Genomic DNA, 20,454 nt, shown 5'->3' with positions numbered 1-20,454 from the left:
GAATGATGACCTAAAACAAATTGTTAATTGTGAAGATAATGCCACAAATGTGCAAGCAATATATTCCTCACTTCACTGCCTCCCTTGGAACATAGTGACTTCTCATCAAGTTTCTGACATGAAGGCGATCCAATGGTGCAAACCATTTTAATAATAAGTGCCAGTGTTGCTGTCATCCACCCATCTCTTCATTCATTTAACAACAGTTCTTTAGCATGACGTTTGTGTCATGCATTGTGTGAGACTCTGGGAACCTAACAATGACTTAAATCTATTTTCTGTTCTCAAGGTGCTCACCATTTACTGAATGAGAAAGATTATGGGCCAATAATGTAATACTACCACGGAGGCTGAAAAATGGAAATATATTAGCGATTTATAGCAGGTTTTATAGAGGCATAGAAGTGGGTCCTTAGTCCAACCCTTTATGGGGTGGGGACATTTGAGGGGAACAGCTGAGAGGTGGCGATGTTAGCTCAGGAAAAGCTTCTTAGAGAAAGTGGTGCCCAAGTTTGGCCGTAAAGGATGAGCAGAAACAGATGTGGTGTGTAGAGGGGATGAAATGTATGGAGCCTGCACAGTTATGGCAGTAGTAGGATAAGGGCTCACACAGCATGTCCAGACTTGGAAATTTCTGAGCTTGCCAAATTTCCATCCATTTCCAGCTTTAGCTTGAGATTTAGACTATTATTAAGCCTATGAAGCCTATGAGTAGCTTCCTAAACTTTCTTTCACTGCATTACTTTCTATTCTAAGCTTAGAGGCAACCATGTGCTCACTTCATTCCTGAAATACAACTTTGATGTTCAGATGCTCTACTGTTTATCGTGAACATATGATGATGGTTTCTAGCTTATTTTTCTCAAATGAATTGTGTACATGAATCATGTATAATAATGGATATTATATTAAGATGCAATATTGGCAGCGTGTCTTTGTTTCATAAGTTTTCTCCTATATGATTTAGTATGTGTGACAACATTCAAGTTTATAAAAGCTGAATTCTTTTCAGTGAGACTAATGTAAAGTCATGTGTCATGGCTAATATATTTGCTCAAGTCAGATAAAGGTTAGGTCACTTATTTTGGCCATATAAATTTTAGTTAGTGGCTTAAATGGAACAACTATGTAATTATATTATTTTCAGTTCCAAGTATTATTTTATTTCTATTCTGTTTTTTTAATGATTTACACTATACATTGAATTTTAGTAAAATCACTATCATTTTAATAGCAGCTATCATTTGCTTATACTTTACTGTTTAGGAAATGCTGCCTCATGCATAGTATATGCTTAATTATTATTATTATATGACTGCATATTGTGTAAAGCACTTTGTATATTACTTGGCACATATAGTAGTCATAATTTGAATGTTTATTAAGTTTAGATACAATTTTCCTTAATTTGAATTATTCAGTTGTGGAATTTTGAAGCTGCATGGATCTCAGAAGTAACTTGCACCAAACTAATCATGTCACTCATATAGATATTAAAATCCAGCAGAGTTAAGTTCCTTTCTCAAGCCATTCTGCCATTTACTGCTGGTGCCTGGCCTTTGAATTCCTGGGTCATTGCTACTCCCTCCATACCCAGCAGTGACATACTTTAAAGTAACTTGAAAAAAAATGTATGTGAACTGCTTATCAACTGAATATATGTCTTTTAACAAATCTATGTTGCAAGGAAGACCTTAAAGATAAGAAACTTCAAATTGTTTCAAAATTATATTCATTAATTCATTCCTTCAACAAAATTAACTAAATGCTTACTATGTACCAGGCATTATAAGATCTAAAAACCTCCTTAATTTTCCAGTGTTCAGGAGAATAGTAGGAAAATTATTATATTTTCTAATATCTAAAAAAAGTCCACTCACTTCTTTTTTTCTCTTGCTTAATATACTTTTACAATTCTACACAAAATATGATTAAAAGATAGATTTGTTTCTGAAACAGGAAAATATATTCTTCCTTGGAATTATGAAATTGGTACTTACAAACTTTAGAAATTAACTTTAAGATGTTCAGGTTAATCGAATTCAGATTCAAATAAGAAATTGAAATTCTCCATGAAATTGAAATTCTTTTATTATTTTCATACTCTCAGAGGTAGGAGCAACACATGAGAGACTTCAATCTTTCTTGGGTACAAGGCCTTCAGCATGCTGTGAAAGTTGGTCAACAAAAAAACACTTCAGTTTATCAACTTGCCCTCCAAGGTGATTAGGGAATAGGTATGTGCTATGAAACAACAAAATGCTCTCAGAGGCCACTTGGCTACGGTAGTGATTACTCTGAATTTCAGTACCTACTGTGCCTTTGTAAGTATGAACCTGAAATGTTTTCAACACTGACTTCCTAGTAACCTAAAAAATGAAATAGAAAAAATATGGACTTTGACATCATCCAAATGTCTGTAGACAGCACACTTCAAGAGATGATTGTTATCTGCCAAAGCATGATAGCAACCATGCTTATTTCTTTTTCACAAAAACTTCCTCACCTCAAAGATTTCTCCTCACTTTTAACATACCTTGTCATTTATTTAAGTAAAAGGGCATGTATCTTTAAGCCCAATTCCAGCCTGTATACTTCCCCTCCCCCCACTCCTCGGGATAGTAATTGAATCAAGATAGATATTTTTTGAACTGCCAATTTTATTTTTACAAATATTCTCTGTGTTCTTTCTTTCAATGCCTATGGTTCTATGTCCTGTGTGTGTGCGTGTGAGCGCGTGTGTGAGCATGTTTAACAGTGAAAGTAACTTCCATCATAAATGCTCTCGGTGCTGGCTTCCAATATATTCTCACGCAAAACATGACCTGCAACATGACCTTCCTCCCAGGTCTACCAGGACAGTTATATTTATTGGCTTCTTAGTTGTCTGCATTACATTAATGAAAATAAAACGCATCCCATCTCAAGGGACAGCCCACTATGGATGCAGTATACTAAAACAGGAAAGACTGTTCTGCCCACAATGAAATGGTTAAATAAGGACAGGGGGAGTATTTGTTTCTAACCAATGCCATGTTGTCTGGATAAAAAGAAAAAAAAAATCAAGTAGTCATTTTGTTTCCTTAGAAGTGAGTAAGTGACCTTTAATGTTTATCTAAAAACCACTGGTTAGCTGTAGCCTTCATAGATACGTTAAAATTCACTGACTAATTTTTAGCCACCTTTATATTTTAGTGGTAATAAGATAAAACAAAATATACCACTGCAAAAAGAAGCTATTCATGCAGGGGGAAAAAATCAACAATAGATGATATTATACTAAAAAAGTAGATAGCCTACCAAGCACATGGTACTGTCATACCACCATTTTTAATGGCTAGATTTTCAGTCACTCATTTTTTCCCAAGGCACTTATTATTGTCTGAAATGATCTCGTTGTTCCTTTGTTTTATCATCTATCTCCTTTACTAGAATAAAACCTTCCTGATAAGCAGGAACCTTTTCTGTTTAGTACATCACTATTTCTCCTCATGATATGTGCAGAATATGGCACATAATGCTCACATGAGAAATATGGCTTAAATAATTGAATGAACAAATGAATTAAATATGACTTTTATCTAGGAATAGTCAGCCCTCCCTTAAAAGTTTCTATTTTGTTGTGTTCCAAAGAAATAGGGATTTAACTGGATACCTCAAGCCTCTGCTTTATTCAGTGTGCAAAAGAAAATGACAAGAAATAGCTATGTAACCTTAGGGAAGCCATTTAGACTCAGGACAGTTTTTTTTTTTTTTTTATCTGTACATTAAGGGATGGGACTGGATGATTGCAAGGTCCCTTCTGAGTCCACGACTCTATGGATTCAGGTAAATGTGGAGATAGTTCACAGTCTTCAAGCTATGAAGTACCTTTTTATATATAAAATGCCTCTTTCAACTCCTAGGTAATTTCAGAGTGGTAATCTACAGCACTAAGACATAAATTCCATCCTAGCCCTACAATGTCCGTCCAGCTTGGCAATGTGCCGTGGCTACGACAGGAAAAACCTGAGACAATTGTGAGCACTGCTCTTACCATGTAAGGAACATGGCTTTGTGACCAAAATAGAGCTGAAGATAAGCTCTTAGCCCCACCACTTGTCAACGAGCAACTGGCTCTACCCGGCTCATTCATCTCTACCACATTCCTCCATTTCAGACACACTTGTTTGGAGCAGCAGCTCTGGGTCTGGAAGTGCCCACTGAGCTTCATTTGAGTACTTCAAAATTCCCTTCATTAAGCCACTTCGCAGCAACCCACCCCCCCCCCCAAAAAAAGGAGGGGAAAGTAGATAGTAGATAGTAATACTAAAAAAAGAACTACATTAAGGTAGGAAGATTCTCCCGAGAAAATCAAGCCCAACCTTTCACTCAATGAAGACCCATTATAAGCCCTTGGAAGAAGTCTCACGAGTGTAGGCTGGGATGAGAACCCAGGTCTCTGCCAGGCTGCACTAGAAAAGGGACAGAGAACTCAGAAAAATACTATCCCTCCAGGCACATAGGCTAGATTTGGTCGCTTTCCACCAGCAGTGCTCAGTGGAACAACTCTGTTCAGTGGCCTTGAGCCTCAGGGTCTCCCACACGCATGCGTTTTTGTACTATATTGTGTTGTCACCCATTTAATGTTAGAAAAATAATTGTGTTATAATTGATGGAAATTCTAATGTTCATTCCTGGGGTTCTTGGCATTAGGGGTTTTCTGCGTTAGTCTAGGTCATTTAGAAGAAACTCCGTGAGTAAATCCCATGAAGGCTGAAGGCCAGGTGAGCCCATCTCGACTGGAGCCCCACGGTTCAGTGAAGGCCACGAGACCACGGCAAGCTGAGCAGCTGTTTAACAGACTCCTACCTCCTGTGGAGACTCAGAAGAGCTCTCAGAAGAGCTTCCCAGAGGAGCTCGGCCTCCCTTGGTTGCCAACAGTTCAAGTTACCACTAAGCCTCTTAGATAAAGATAGAGCGAATATCTACTTCATTCATTTTCGGTTTATCCCTTTGCAGGGCGTTGCTTCACACTGCCATCCTAATTGACCAAGACCCTGACAGGCTTATTCTGACACCATTTAAATGATGCTACACATGCTCCAGTGGCTTAAATGACCGTTAGCGTCATTAGAATCAGTGCGCTCTTTGCAAGCTGACTCTGAGGACGATACAAGGTGACACTTATTGAGCCCCTGGCATGTGCCTCTGACCCCAACGTTGTGGTCACAACAACACTGTAAAAAACGTTTTATTATCCCTACTGTATTGTTAAGGAAGTTAAGGCACAGAGAGCTGAAGTAATTTGCCCGAGGCCGTATAAGTAAATGGCAGAGCTAAAATTCAAACTCTGAAATCTGTTCTTTGAAGCACAAGTTATGTTGCCTTAAGAATATTGCCTTAAAAATGTGGGCATGCCCATTAACATGATTCTTACTATTTTCATACTTCATATTTGTAATTGCATGGACAATATCTCAAAGCTGTTTGGAAATATAGTGGATTTGTTCTCACTGCATAATCATTGGAGGATTTCCTTAAAGTTGTCATTTGCAGATGTTGGAAATGCTCAAGATCAAATATTTATTATTCAATCTGTAGCTCTTTCCGCTAGACAGGGATCCTCACAAAACAGGATTATTTCTAGTCTGCCTGCCCGCCTGCCTGGGGAGAGCCAGTATTCATGGCCTGCTCTCCTGGGGTCCGGTGACACAGGATAAGCGCCCTTTGTAAAGACTGTAAGGAGGAGGTTACATTTTCTAGGAATGAAGAATAAAAGTCAAGCACATTTTGCTGGAAGCATAGACTTCCCAAGACAGTACATTTCTCAGGCCCAGCCCATCCCAGGACATCTTCAGGCCTGGAAAGGCAAACGTAGCCCCAGACTGACCATGCTAGCTTGTCTAGAACAGCCCAGAAGGCCCTCCAATGTCCTGCAATCCAGAGCGTTGGGAATGTCTCTGGCCGAGCCACATTCAGCCAGGAGGTCTAAAAGGACCAGGGGCTCCTTCATCACAATCAGCCCACAGCACCGAGGGAAAATGCCTCTCCCCGTCTGACACGGTTCAGACTGCACTTTTGTGACCATAGTCCTTCTCAAAGCCACTCATCATCACCGTACACTCACATCAACTGCACATAGTATTTTTAAAGGATAACACAGAATCCACAATGTGATTTTCCCTAAGTTCAGTAGCTTTCCAGGGCCAGTGGTGAGCGGGCTGCCTGCCCAGGCCTGCCCTGGAAGACGTTGCATGATTAGGGACAAAATTAGACATTGCAGGGAACAGGCACTACTACCAAAGGGCAGGTGTTAGGTCCCCATGTGAGGAGAAGAGAAGTAATTAGGGAAGAAGAGAGCCCATCCCAGGGGCTACTCGATTTCCCATCCCTTAGGGCTTCCTCACCAATCAGAAGGAGAATTCTTTAAAGAGAACTTCCCACCCCCTGGTCGGCAGCCACCAAGGGCTTCTCAGGAAATGTTTCCAGGCAGGCGGTGAGCAGAGCCATAACACCAGGCAGAACAGGAGACCCAGGAGCTCTGAGACCCTGACCCCAGATACAGAATTCACCTGTTAAAAAAGGTAGGGCCATTTCACTCTGAGCCAAGGACCCGTGTGCTTCTCTCTGTGCTGCCTGCAAGTGGGCACAAAGTGAGCCTCTGGTGCTTTACCCACAGAGAAGACCCTGGCTGTAAGGAGATAACCCACTGATTATAGATAGGTGCACACAGTGTGGCCTTTTGTGGTAGCTCTGTCCTCAGGGCCTCTTTGAATGGAGGATATTGGCATCAAGCAGGAATTGTAAAATGAGAGACCTCCAGGGTGGCTCTGAGCCAATTCCTCCATTTCTATATAAGCCACCTAAACTGATCTGAAAGAACTGTGCTTATCTGAGCCACATTTGTTCATTCATTCATTCGTTATTTTATTGATTATTAAAAATGTTAGTCTCACTAGATAAAAATGTGACATACAGGGATATATAAGGAAGGCGTTGAAAATCACCTGTAGTTCCACTATTCACTGCTTTTAATCTTATGATTTCTGGAGATTTTTTCCTCCTGTGAATGTACATGAGGTTATTTATGAATATATACATTCCATAATCTTTTCTATACTGCTTTTTCATCTTATTTCCTTAAGGTAAAATCCCCAAAGTGAAATAAACAGGTAAAGAGATGATCCCTTTTAAGACTCCTTCCAATTTGTGGTCTCATCTTGAAGGCTTGCTTGCAGGCGACAATCACACACCCTCCACCAGTAACCTGATACACTTATAAAAGTGTATCATGTCCGACGAATATTTTTATCAGTAATAATAGGGGTAATAATCCTGATCTGATCGTTGCTGCCATAAAGTTCTTCCTGATATCGCTGCTGAATCCCTTCTGTTGACTTAACTTTCAAACCCGTTCCTTCTGGTCTCATTCTCAGTGGAAGGAAAAAACAGCTGCTTCCTGTTGCACCCCTGACGGGCCTCCAAGAACAAAACCAGTTGTCAGGTTTCTCCTCGCCCTCACAGAGTCCTCTGATGCTGGCTACATTTGCTCAGGGCCAATTGTGACTCACAGAACTTTTTTCCTGTATGTGTCCCTAGCCTAAACAGAGAGCCTGTTCCCCTGGCAGAGGTCTCTGATGAAGGCCCCACCAGAGAAGAGTATAGAGATGACCTCACTGGCCCGCAAGCAACACACTCCTATTTATACACTCAAGACTCAATGTGGTCGCACACGGGAGTGCTGATTCATGGCTTGATGATTAAGTTGTATGTGGCCTTTACTGTAAATAAGTAAAAGATTATATTGTCCACTTTGGAATCTCTTTGGGCTTTTCATCAAGAGGAAATTTTTTTTCTATAAATGGATCCCAGATTTATCATGGATCTTTTCAGGGATCTGAGTATGGAGAAGAAAGGAGATTGACTTTAAATGACGTGAAAATCTAAAATGAGATGATTACGGCCAATGTCTTAAGTCATCATCTAGGAACTGGCTTTTGATAGACTGTGCCTTCCTAATGATAAAGTAATAAGAACAGGCGCTTATGGGGCACCCACCATATGCCAGGCACTGGGCTAAGCATTTTGTTTATGCAACTCCTCACAGTAACTATAAAGTGGGTACTATGATCGCTCCAGTTTTACAGAGGAGAAACCTGAAAGATTGAATGTACGTGCGAATAGTTCTTAAAAACATAATGCTTAGTTTTAAAAAAGTAGGAAGCAGAATTAGAAAGACAACACAATACCATTTATCAAATTAAAAGACATGCATACAAAACAATACACATTTTATAAGAATACAGGTAAATGGAACATCAAACACGTTAGAGTAGTTATTGACAGAGGAGAGAACAGGGGCGGGGAATGGGGATAAAAGGATATAAACAGATAACAGAAGGGGCCTTGCCCACAGACATGAAGACAATAAGCCATGAACTGAGCAGTATAGTGCCTCCACTCTTTGCACCTGAGATCCAACTGAAAAACAAATCACCCCAAAGCTTAGAGCAGGGAGAGAGTAGTAAAAGACTCCAGGGTACAGAGCCTGAGACCCTGATGTCTTGCCTGCCTCCTCGGCAGCATGGCGTAACTAGTCTGAATCTTCAAGTCTTGAAAAGAAATTTGTTCCAGAGCCAAACCTTCAGCAATTATACAATTTATATTCGATTCTGAGAAAAAGGGGATCTGCAGTATTTCTTACATGCCAACCTAAGTGTGAGCTAAATAACCAGCCATTCATCCATTTGTTCATCAGGTTTTCATTGAGCGTTTATGTGCCAGGTACTGAGCCAGGCAGAAGGCAAGCAGAGTCGAAAGGGCCAGAACTTGGCCTCCATGAGCTCCCAGATACTGAACCATTCTCTAACCACAGTCAGACCCGTCTTTCTCCTCTTGCTGGGCCTTTACAGCTCCACTGTTCGAGCCCAGATGTAGCCCAAACCTATCCATGAATTCCTAACGTACTAAAGACCATTTCTTAAGACTATTTGGATTTCCACAAGGAAACTGTGCCATAATGGCAAACAACACTCATTTCCGTTCCTGGAAATTATTTTTCTTGTAGCTAATCTTTCCAAAGGGATTGTTGACCAAGAAAGAACAACACATGTAATAGAACCTGAGTAAATGTAGTAAAATCTGCTTTGTTGTGGTAACTTCTCTTCCTGTGCCAGAAGGTGAATATTTTAGAGACATATCAGGAAGGAGGTTGTTCTATAAGGAGAGATTGACAAGTTGCCACGGGAATTCCTAGGGTGGTGTTCAGGAAGCCACAAGCTCCGGGCGCTCAGGCGTGGTGGCACTCCCCTGGAGTCTTGACTTACCTCAATAGTTTTACACGTGTCCTCCAGCTGGCTGATCACGCCCTGCACGCGATCATTGCTTCCCACGAGGACAGCAATACCGTCACTGAGCTCAGACTAATGAAGAGAAAAGAGGGGTGCAAGACCTTAGGGTTTTTTAGCAAGGACTGCATATGGACTAATCATAGTATTGCCCCCATGGGTTCTTAATCTAGGGTCCATGGAACCCTAAAGAGTGACAGCGAGGCTTGGGAGGCCCGTGAACCTCTTAATCTCGTAACTAAAATGTTGTATGGATATGTCTAGAAATGCATTTGTGGGACAAGAGGTTTCCTATTTGTCATCAAATTCTTAACAGAGGCTATGACCCTGCTGAAAACATTAAGAAGGCTGAATTATAGCCCACAGACAGAGAATAGCATATTTAAGCTAAAGAATTCTAAGTATTGCGTATAAATTAAGTGGTCCAATATATGACATCAGGAACCCAAAATGAATTCTTTGCCTCGTGCAGCTGAGACTCAGTTTTACTAGGGAAATGTATATAGTGAATATTCACTTATTCACTTATTCAACATATACTTATTATGCACCTTCTGTATGCTAGGTGTACACATACATCGTCGACTAAGTCACTACAAACTATAACAAGCTATAACATTCAACTGGTTCTAGGGGGGAAATTTCAACTTGAAATACCTCTCAGCCTCTTTTGACCCAAAGAGATTCCATTGTTCGTACTTACCCCCTCCTCAAGGTTGGCCTAAGGAGCACCAGGGAGCACATTAGGGCCCTCAGTGGGGCATTAGGGCACTGAGTGGGGCATTAGGGGTCTGACTGGGGCATTAGGACACTGAGTGAGGCATTAAGGGTCTGACTGGGGCATTAGGACACTGAGTGGGGCATTAGGGTACTGAGTGGGGCTTGGTCCAACTCTGCCTTTAACTTCTCTGTGATAATGGGCAAAATATGCAATCTAATTTTCTCACATATTGAGTGAGAAGACTGGACCAGAACAGTGGTGATAAAACATTTCAAAGCTTCAGAACCCTCTCTTCAAATGGAAGCGAATACAATATCCCAACAGATGAAAGTGAAGCTGCTTTGGCTGAAGAGGAATGGGGTGGAAGTCCTGCCATCTGCCCTTCTGTCCATCCCACATGAGTCTCCAGGGCTCTGAGGGAAGCAGTGAAACTGGTTCTGTTCAGTTCTAACACACTATGACTTGGGGTGGGAGGATGGTGGAAGGAAAAGGGGCAATAAGTCATGAGAAGATTAAAAAATAAATGTTATAGGTGTTTTACTAAATCCTGTTTCTTTAGCATTTAGTTCTCACCGGAGGTAACTGATGTTGCCCAAAAGTTTGGCTTCCAGATTTGATTCCAACTCTGGGCCTCACAGTCAAACACTGACCTAATGTGGAACCTATGATTCTAACAGGAAGAATTTGAGAGGTGGAGCTGCTCGAATTCTAGGTGCCTGGAGTGGCTGCGTTATTTGAGCTCATGACGCTGTATTTATTTGTATCCAGTAGAGAAGTTCCTACTTGGCCATGGGTGAGCCATATTGGGAGGTTAGTGATCAGTTGGGGGAGATGCTGCATTTGGTCAGAATGAGGGAACTGAGGCTGAGGCGCTGGGGTGGGGGCACTGAGCGGGGGCCTCGGCTGAGAGGCCAGGCAGCGGGTTCGCCGAGCCTCGAGCGACAGCATGAGACAATATCTTCAAGTTTTTGAAGAAATGCCATTCATCGTATCTCTTCCCCACCAGGAGTCAGGGAGGAAAGGCAGGAGAGGAGGGGCAAAAAGAACCGTTCCCTGGTGATGAAGAAACATATTCTGTGACTGAATTAAAAAGTCATCCTTATCTTTTCTTTTAAAAAGTCTGAACGTCAAGTAATGTTTGAGTTCAGACCAAGTCCCATAACATTGCTCATCTTCAGCAACCACCAAAGGGGACAAAAACAGCGGCGCTTACCCTCCAAACCCCTTCTTGACGCTCTCTTAACTATCCCTCCCTTCTCTGACCTTTCCTATCACTCCCTAAAGAACCCAGTGGTGGCCACGCATGCAGCACCCCTTCCCCCACGTCAGTCAGTCCAAGGCCTGTGGCTCTGGGCTCAGGCGTCCCCCTCCGGGGGTGGCAGGGGCTCTGTTACCTTCTGCCTCTGGAACACGTGAGTGAGGGGGGCCACCTGGCAGTCCTTGTGCGCCCCAAACACCTTGCACAGAGAGCAGGTGGGCACCTCGCAGTTCAGACAGTAGATGTTGATGTGCTCTTCCTCGTGTTCCTCACAGCGGGGCTGGTCGGACTTCTTTTCTGGTCTGGGAGGAGGTAGCAGATGGATGTGTCAGCTCCCATGGAGGCAGAGCACGGAAGGAGATCAGCAAACCTCGGCGAGCCCCTGGACTCCCCAGCAACCCCATTCCGGAGGGCCCCCAGTTTCGCTATGATATGGCAGAGATGTGCTGACAAATCGTCAACAATCAGCCTGGGGTCGGTGGGGACATAGAGACTCTGGTCTGTAGCATTTGCCGACTTCCGTGGTATGAGCATTCCCAGCATGGCTGATTTCAAGTTCCTGAAGGTAACTTGTTGAATCCCTGAAAGGTAACGCTGGGCTTTGCGTTAGGAGCGTGCCCTAGCACTGTCTCCACAGCCCACTAGTTTCTCAAGAGACCTCCTGCCATTGGCACAGAAAATGAAACGTAAGTAACTTTCTGAGGAGTTGGCCTTGGTGAAGAGTGGGTAGTGTGTGCTCAGTGAATGGGAACAATTACACTGAACAGGCAATGAGAACAACGCAACATGCTGTTCCAGGACAGGGTGGTACCTTGGAAGTGCAAATCCCATAGACAGTCCCCAGGTTTTAGCTTTTCCAGTACCAACCAAAACTTAGCAGAGTGCTCGGAATAAGGGAGCATTGGGTTTGTATGTGCTAGTGACACAAGGAGCAAGCAATGAAGAACTGAAACCATGAGAGAGGGGGTGACAAGTCATTGCTACTAAGGGTAACCCGTTTGCCGTGACATCTGTGAGCTCCTGACTTGATTTCTGCCATATGCTGGAAGCTAACTGAGGAAAGGACACTCCACAACTGAGAAAATTATGCCCCTTCCAGGTCTGTCTGTTTCCTTCACTGGCATGTGAGCTCTACGAGGGCCAGGCCATGGTCTCTTTTGTTTTTGTTTTTGCTGGATCCCCAGTGCCCAGAGCAACGTCTTGCATAGAGTGGGTGCTCAGTATATATTTGTTGAATGAATAAGTGAGAATTGAAAGAGAATTTGCCAGATTAATGGACAGGACTCCCTGTGCTGTAACATCAAATCCTTCATCCGGAGAAGGGGAAAGCCCAGAGTCACTGGGCACCTATGAGTGGCAAAGGAAGAGGCCAGACAATGGCCTGAAAACTCCGTTTATAAATGACAAAGCCCTCTGATGCTTGTCTAGAGGTTAGGAGTGGCGAATTGGTCTTCCTTTGGTCAAAGGCTTCTCTACCTCTAAAACCTACTTCCCATGTACTTATACCTTGCAATCATTATCAAGCAAGTGTTTGGAGGACATTTTCTGGAAAATGGTGCAGTCGATGCCACTGCGGCTCATCTTCCTAGGCATTTCCTGAAGGCAGCCCATGTCCTTGTGCTGTTCTGATGTCAACGGCTCTGACCAGACATGTTATAGAACTCAGGTATGTGCACCATATGCTAACGCTGAAAATGTGGGAAGAGCCGTGAGGCTGTATGTTTAGTTTTTGATTGTGACCATTCTTTTTTTCAGAATGCAATATCAGACTGAGAACTACTTCCTATATTCCTGATGAGGCTTTTATTGTTTAGGTGGCAACATAGGCCCAGAGGCACCCCCACTTACAAATGAGCATATAATGAAAACTTCTAGGCAACTTAAAAGACATAACAGACTTGGGACAAACATGGCGTGTAGAATAAAGGTGTCAATACCCTTTCGTGAGGTGAGGGTGGCCAAGCTCACAGCTGTGGTTTAGGGCCCAATGCCAAATGATGGCAGTGGTCTTAGCCGCCCGGTGCAGCTGGACTCAAGGAGTCTGTAGGCTGCTGGAACCTACACGTTGGTCTCCGGTCTCTGAGGTTGCTGGGATTACGCTAGAATTTCCCGAAGGGTGGATATCTGGTCTTCAAGAAGCATTTCAGGAAGTACCTTTAGAATCAAATTGGTCTTATAGCTTAATTCTAGTTCAGCTTCTCCATGTGGTGGCTGTGTGGCCTTAGGCAAGTTATTTAATCTCTTTCAGGCTCAGCTTTTACTCATATCTAAAAATTGGACTAAGGATCTTCTAATTAAATATGGCAGAATTTAAATAAACACACACATTTATTTATGTTTCCTGTTGGAATCCCACTAAAATAAGATGCCTTGGAGTACTATTTGAATGTTTAAAATTATATCTATATGAATTACTTTGAATAAAATATTAAAAACTTTCACTAAGTTAATAATAATAATAGTCACAACCTCACAGGATTGTTGTGAGAATTCAAGAATAACACGATTTACGTGTAAAGCGCCCTGAACAGTGGCTGACACATACTCAGCACATATTAGTTTTACTTACTATATTTTAAAGTTAATTAGTATGTTCATTATTAATATCAGCAAAATTAGGTCCTTCTCTTGTCAACGTCCCCCAAACTGTGGCTAGTTCAGCACCATGCAGAATTCTAGATAAGAAGGCCAAGTTTGACGAGACCTCCAGTTTCTAACCTTTCTGTGGGAGGTCAAAGTTGAGCATCTCCTCCCCATTCTGCCCCCAAACCTGAAGCCTATGGGTCAGAGCTGGGTTCATCTCACTCTGTATATCCCAAGTTATTCCAGAGTCACCTAATGTACCCTGAGGCTGAGGGTTCCGGGCCGGTAAGGTTGCCATTCTCCAGGGAACAACTGGGCTTATTGCCCAAACATGTGCCGAGCCCTCTGTGCAACCTGTGGTTTTGCTACCAAGTAAAAACGTCCCAAAGGCAAGTCTCAAGTTCAAGAAACAGCAACATAAGAAGAATTTGATAATCGCAAAAACACCACTGGTGTACTCAGCTGTTAACCTCATTGTTGGAAATTTGGTTCATTGCTTTTCTATAATTTGCTCACCTGGGCACCAGGTTTGGCAGATGCAGCACACAGACTTTATAGTTAACGGAAGGAGATATCTTGTAGTTTTACCAGTGCTACAAGTTTTAACATCTCCTCTTCCCTGGATGTCATAACAAGTATTGTTATTATTTCACATGTTTCAAGCTCTCACTATGGCAAGTAACAAAACAGAAGATTATTTCAATAACCAGAGCATGTGAGAAGATTTGTGGTGTTGCATGATCAGCCTGCAATTCCGGGGAAATTATTCTGTGCAAGACACGGTGCTAGGCACTGAATCAGTTGTTACATAAATTCGCTTGCTAATTGGTTGGTTGTTAATTGGATGTTTACTTTTTTAAGAGACAGTGTATGTATTTGCATTTTAAAGTAATGAAGTATAATGAAATCAGGACTGTGAGGCAATAGCAACAATAGTACTTTCCTTCTTCTCAAGAGACTTTGGAAACAAGGGAAATAGCCGACTCCATATCTCTGCAATGTGATCAGCAATCATTCTTTCACCCCAGTTCTACCTACATCCTGGCACTTATCTAATTTAGTTTTGAATCTTAAGCAGAAACTAATAGCCATAGTGATTACAATAATTATGTTAGATTTATAGAACAGCTTTCCTTTTAAGAGCGCTAGGCTCTTAGAGCCCTGCAGCTGTTCCACAAATACCTGCCTCCTCATAAAAATCACAATGAGGTCATTTCTGCATGGTCTCAGTTCTGCTACCAAGCTTTGTGGACCCGACTAACCTGTGTACAACTGAAAAAGAGCTCTTCACACCATGCCTTCTAGGAAGGAAACTCCTGCAGTGTTGTCTCCAGGAAAGGAACCCTACATCCAATGTGATTCGATGAGTAAGAAGCAACCTCCCCCCCTTTTTTTAAAGATTGGATGTATATACTACATATCCATCAATCAGCAGGTGGATGCTGAGAGTATGCAGTAGAGACAAACTACAGAATAGGGAAATGTAACCTGAACTCCATCTTTTTTTCCCTCTCGTGTCTCTAAACTTTTAAGTTGCTAAAGGCCAGGACTGTGCCTTGCTTTGCAACAGACCATGACATGTTAGAGAATTTAGGGTTTTCTTTGTTATCGTCTAGATAACCTTAAAGCAAGACTATCTGAATTAGAAATGGACTATTTTGACAGGTGCCATTCCTGTTCATTTTCTGTAAAGTTTTATACTGTCATTTTTCTGCTATGTAGAATCTGAACTACAGAGGGCCTGTGAAGTACAGAAATGTCTACACTGTGTGTAATACATGGCCTGGGTGGGAGGCAGCATTATGCCTCTTTCAATATCACCATCTGGACTATATTAGCGTTGAGTTAACTTCATTCTTAAATTGATAAAAGCGTGGGCACCAGCTCCCTTCTCTCCTCCCATGAGCAACTGTCGCTTCCATGGGGAAGAACTGAATTGGAAAAACATTTTCCTGTAAAACAATTAGCCTGTGATTGGTAAACAAGCATTCAGAGTCACAACCCACTAAAACAAACAAAGAAATAAACCCAAACAAGCTTCAAATGGGCTCGATGCAGGCAAGAACCATACCTGGTGGATTCCTGCTTGTAGATGTCAATGATGTTTTCCACCAGCAGGTTCCTCTGAAGTCCGTATATCCCATGTCTGTCCAAAACCACTTCGTGTCTACAGGATGGGCAGCGGAATCGGCCCCCTGATGCCACGGTGGTGCCTCCTCTCGTGGGCAAGTACGGATTAGAGGCCTGTTCTTGCCAAGCAAGAAAAAAGGAATTGAGTAATGCCACAGGTAGCCTTTCTGAGACTTTTTCTCACTCTCTGCTTCTACAAAACAACATCAACTTCCGCTTTAAGTTTGTCATAAGAGACTCCCTTAGGGCCTATCAGCAAGAGGTCCTGAAACGCAGGGCCAGCCCTTAGCCACAGTCAGTGGCAATGTACCATGTTCATCACGAAGTATTTTTCCATCCAGTGTTTTCATAACCAAAGTTCCAGCCAGAAAGCCTAACATTGATGCCTTGGGTAGCAATTCATTTACAATTTTGAAACAAATTCCATTTATTAAAACAAATGTGATTCTTACTATTGAAATAAAATTAGATTTGGAAATAAGGAGAAGATTGACAGCAAAGCACAAAGCAAATCATTAAAAAAATTTTAAAAAAATTTTCTTGGCAATGAATGCAGGCTTTTAAAGTTTTCAAAAGGAATTCACATCAAAGTTAAACACTTGATTCAGAGGAGAATCTTTTCCACCCCCTACATTCCAAACAAACTTACCTGGAAAATATCACTGGCGCATTTCCTACACAGGTTATGCTGACAGGGGAGAATGACCACAGGCTTTGTGAACATCTCTAAGCAGATAGGACAGATGAGTTGTTTCTCCAAGTTATCCATGGTCTGCTGCTCTTTGGAAAAAGACTTGTAATTCAAAGATGCGCTCATCTCCTGGCCGTCCCCGTGTCACTGCCAGGGAAAGGGTGCTTCGAATGGTTCTTACAAGTGGTTCCTAGAAATATTTCCAAGGATTGTGTGATTGAGTGCCCTTCACGTTTCTTTCGGTGGAGGACATTGTTTCAGGCCCAAGTTCAGATTGGGAGCCGGTGCTGTTTTTAGCAGCCGTGAGTCACGTGACAGTGGGCTTTCTTGTCCATATAAGCCAGTGACAGGAGGATGGATTCTGACAGGTGACAGAGAGCAGGAGCCAACATTCCTGCCTGAGGGAGTGAAGAGAGTGGGTGGGAAGGAGGATTATAAACCCCATTTAGACGGGGTTGTGAGGAGAAGGAGGTCGAAGCTGACAGTTGTCATCAACAAATGCGTATATGCATGGCACCGAGTCATGAGCCCTGCCCTCTGTGAGCGCTCAGTAAGAACGCGGTGCTGGGTTTCTCCAGGACCAGGAAAACACAGCTCAAGAGTCTAACTGTAGGATGGATGCCATTTCTGTCTTGAGAGTTCAGCAAATATGCCACCCAAAGTAGCATAATTACATGTCATAGGTGAAAACAAACAAAACGTAGTTTGAAAATCATTTTCCTGGGACAATCATCTAAAAGATTTGACTAATGTTAAATATTTCACCTTTGCAAGGGTTGTGGTAGGGGGGAAATTCCAAATTAAAAACTAATTTCAAATCTTTTCACCATAAAAATGTCCACAAAATAAAAAAATTCCAAACACCAGTAGATGATTCAGTTATTTTTTAAAAGTTGTATAATAAAACTCTAGTATGCTCTTTTCTTTTTTACGTAGTTTTCCCTCTTCCATCCTTTCCCCCTGCTCCCACCCCTACACATACCCCAAAACACAAAGAAAATCGGACCATCTTTAAAAGGTTAAATTTACTTTGCAACAACTATCAGTAATGAGGTACTGTGTTTCTCTGAAAATAAGACCTAGCCAGACAATCAACTCTAATGCATCTTTTGGAGTAAAAATTAATAGACACGGTATTATATTATATTATATTATATTATATTATATTGTATTAATTATGTTATATTATATTATATCATATTATATTATATTACCTAATCTTATAGTAAAATAAGGCCGGGTCTTATATTAATTTTTGCTCCAAAAGACCCATTAGAACTGATTGCCCAGCTAGGTTTTATTTTCAGGGAAACACAGTAGTAACTGGCACGTGGGGTAACAGACCATTTCATTTTGACACATAATGGGTGACAGATAACAGTGCCATTGCCAACTGAAGTGAAAATGTAGTCCTGCTTCCATACCTGTTTTTGTGTCTGGTCTGAAATACCCGCACCCCATTGCATTTGCCGCATCCTCCAAATTGATTTTTGGTTTGCTCTTGAGTCATAAATATCAACTCTGATATTTGCCAGGATGTTGTGAAACAACTGCTGCATCAATACATATTTTATGAGAAAACTTAAAATCAGATTAAAAATGAAAAAGAAATACATGTCTTTTTTATGTGATGAATTTGCAGCTTCATTTCTCCTTGATTTTAAAATCTTCAATGAACACATTTTGCTAATATATTCCCAGTGTGCACTTAATTACCATAGAGAGTATGTCGGTGTGACTGGTTATGTGTGGTCTTAATGCTGTGTGCACTGAGAGCTTATTGAGAACCTGAAAATCTCCATTAACTAATAATAAGCGCGCTCTCTCTCTCTCTCTCTTTCTCTCTCTCTGTATATATGATATATATATACATAAGACATATATATATACATAAGACATATATATATACATAAGATATATATACATAAGATACATATATATGTAAGATATATATATAAGATATATATGTATATACATGATATATATATATATATATATATATATATATATATATATATATATATATATATGTAGTATAAAAAAACCTTGGGGGAAACTTGGGATGTATATAAAGGATTTTTCAGCAGGAACTGGGTCCTCTTTTTTGGTGGATTTTGTACTTCCTGGTTAAGGTGATGTGGAACTCCTCTAACCCCAGAATAGTTAGGAGAGCAACATCAACTCTTGATTCCAATTTGCAGAACAAGACAGAGCATTCTGGGAACTGGAGGCATTGGATAAGTCCCAGAGAATCAGTGTCAGGAAGGCTTGAAGTTTCCAGAACATCCTGAGAATTTCATTTACCCACGTTCTCTTTGTCTCTTTAACACAGATAATTGTAAATCCAGGTAGGTACTTGAAAATAATCCAGGTTTAGCTCAAAATGCTAGTCATTCATCAAACAAAACAGAGGATTTATGGTCAGATGGAGGGTAGAGCAAAGGGAAATAAAAAAAATAGATACAGTTTGAAGCAAAGCAGTGAGGAAGATAGAGTGCAGCTATGGTGGAAGAGAAAATAAGAAGAATCTCCTCACAAGGACTTGACATCTTTAAAATATTTAACATTTTCCTCTGTGTTGTCAGTCTTTTCAGTTTAACTGTCTACCTGTCAATAGGCAGTTTGGATATGTGATTTTTAAATTCTTAATGAGAAAAAATTTACAAAATCTAAAATAAAAGAGAAATGAACCAACTTGTAAAGTACTTAACAGAAGCCAACACTATGGCATTTCTTTCATTAGATAGTTTGCAAACTTCTGGCTGAAAGCTTTTTTTTTCATCTTGATAATTACTTCTTTTCCAAATCTGTTGTTTATAAATTTTACTTCATCATAAATATCTCTAAGGAAATGTTAGAAAACTAACATGTTGCACTTTCCTCTGAACATACCTTGGTATTATTCTCATGCCAGAAATAAACAATGATAGTCCAATAAGTAGCAAATACTTCATTTAGCTAACGCCTTCCCAGTGGCCATGTCTGCACTTCTTACCTTGGCACCAGGCCCTCAGCACACACAATCTCCCTGACCCCCCTCCACCCCAGCCTCCTAATGGTTTTCTCTGAATTCACTCTTGCCTTCTGCAATATATTTCTCATGTGATGCTCCCTATTTACATCCCATTAGTGGTCATATTACCCCTAGGATAATGACATTAATTCTCACTGTGGTCCCTAAGGCCTGACATGATCTGGCCCTTACTTACCTCTCTCTCTGACCTAACTGTCTGACAGAAATAAGATGTAAGTGACATATATGAGCCGTGTATGTGATATTAAATTTTTAGTAGCCACAATGAAAATCAGAAACAAACATAATTAATTTCATTAATATATTTTATTTAGCCCCCAAACATATAATCTAGTATCATTTCAAAATGTAATCAATAATTTCAAAAATATTAGATATCTATAAATATAGTTTTACTTTTTCCTTTGCAATCTGGCGGTCTTCTACCTTTTTCTTTTCTGTTTTTTTTTTTTTTTTTTTTTTTTTGCTTTATTGCACTAGCTAGAAACCTCTGGACATCCTTGCTTTGTTCCTGATCTTAGAAGGAAAGAATTCATGCTATTAAGTATAATGTTAGCTTTGTGTTTTTCAATGATGCTCTTCATCAGTTTGAAAAAGTTCCCTTCCCTTCCAAGTCTGCTGACAGTTTTAAAAATCAGGAATGGATGTTGAATTTTGTCAAATACTTTTTCACAACTACTGAAATGATCATGTGTTTTTTCTTCTTTA

General features: G+C 40.9%; 1 protein-coding gene across 6 annotated transcripts in view; it reads right to left on the bottom strand.

The window, feature by feature from the left end:
- TRIM55 (tripartite motif containing 55) overlaps positions 1–17,120 on the bottom strand; it is a 42,027-nt gene extending 24,907 nt beyond the window's left edge. For all 6 annotated transcript variants that reach the window (XM_081071121.1, XM_081071123.1, XM_081071120.1 and 3 more), the window contains exons 1-4: positions 16,671–17,120; positions 15,963–16,135; positions 11,445–11,610; positions 9,309–9,404 (exon numbers count right to left, since the gene is read on the bottom strand). In XM_081071121.1, the coding sequence (XP_080927247.1) occupies positions 9,309–9,404; positions 11,445–11,610; positions 15,963–16,135; positions 16,671–16,838 (603 nt within the window). In that variant the 5' untranslated portion in view covers positions 16,839–17,120. The remainder of the gene's footprint in view (positions 1–9,308; positions 9,405–11,444; positions 11,611–15,962; positions 16,136–16,670) is intronic.
- Positions 17,121–20,454: the final 3,334 nt, after the last annotated feature.

This window comes from Rhinolophus hipposideros (assembly GCF_964194185.1).
Source record: "Rhinolophus hipposideros genome assembly, chromosome: 13".
Taxonomy (NCBI): Eukaryota; Metazoa; Chordata; class Mammalia; order Chiroptera; family Rhinolophidae; genus Rhinolophus; species Rhinolophus hipposideros.
The sequence above is the reverse complement of the archived record's forward strand: the minus strand, read 5'-3'. Positions and strand labels throughout refer to the sequence as shown.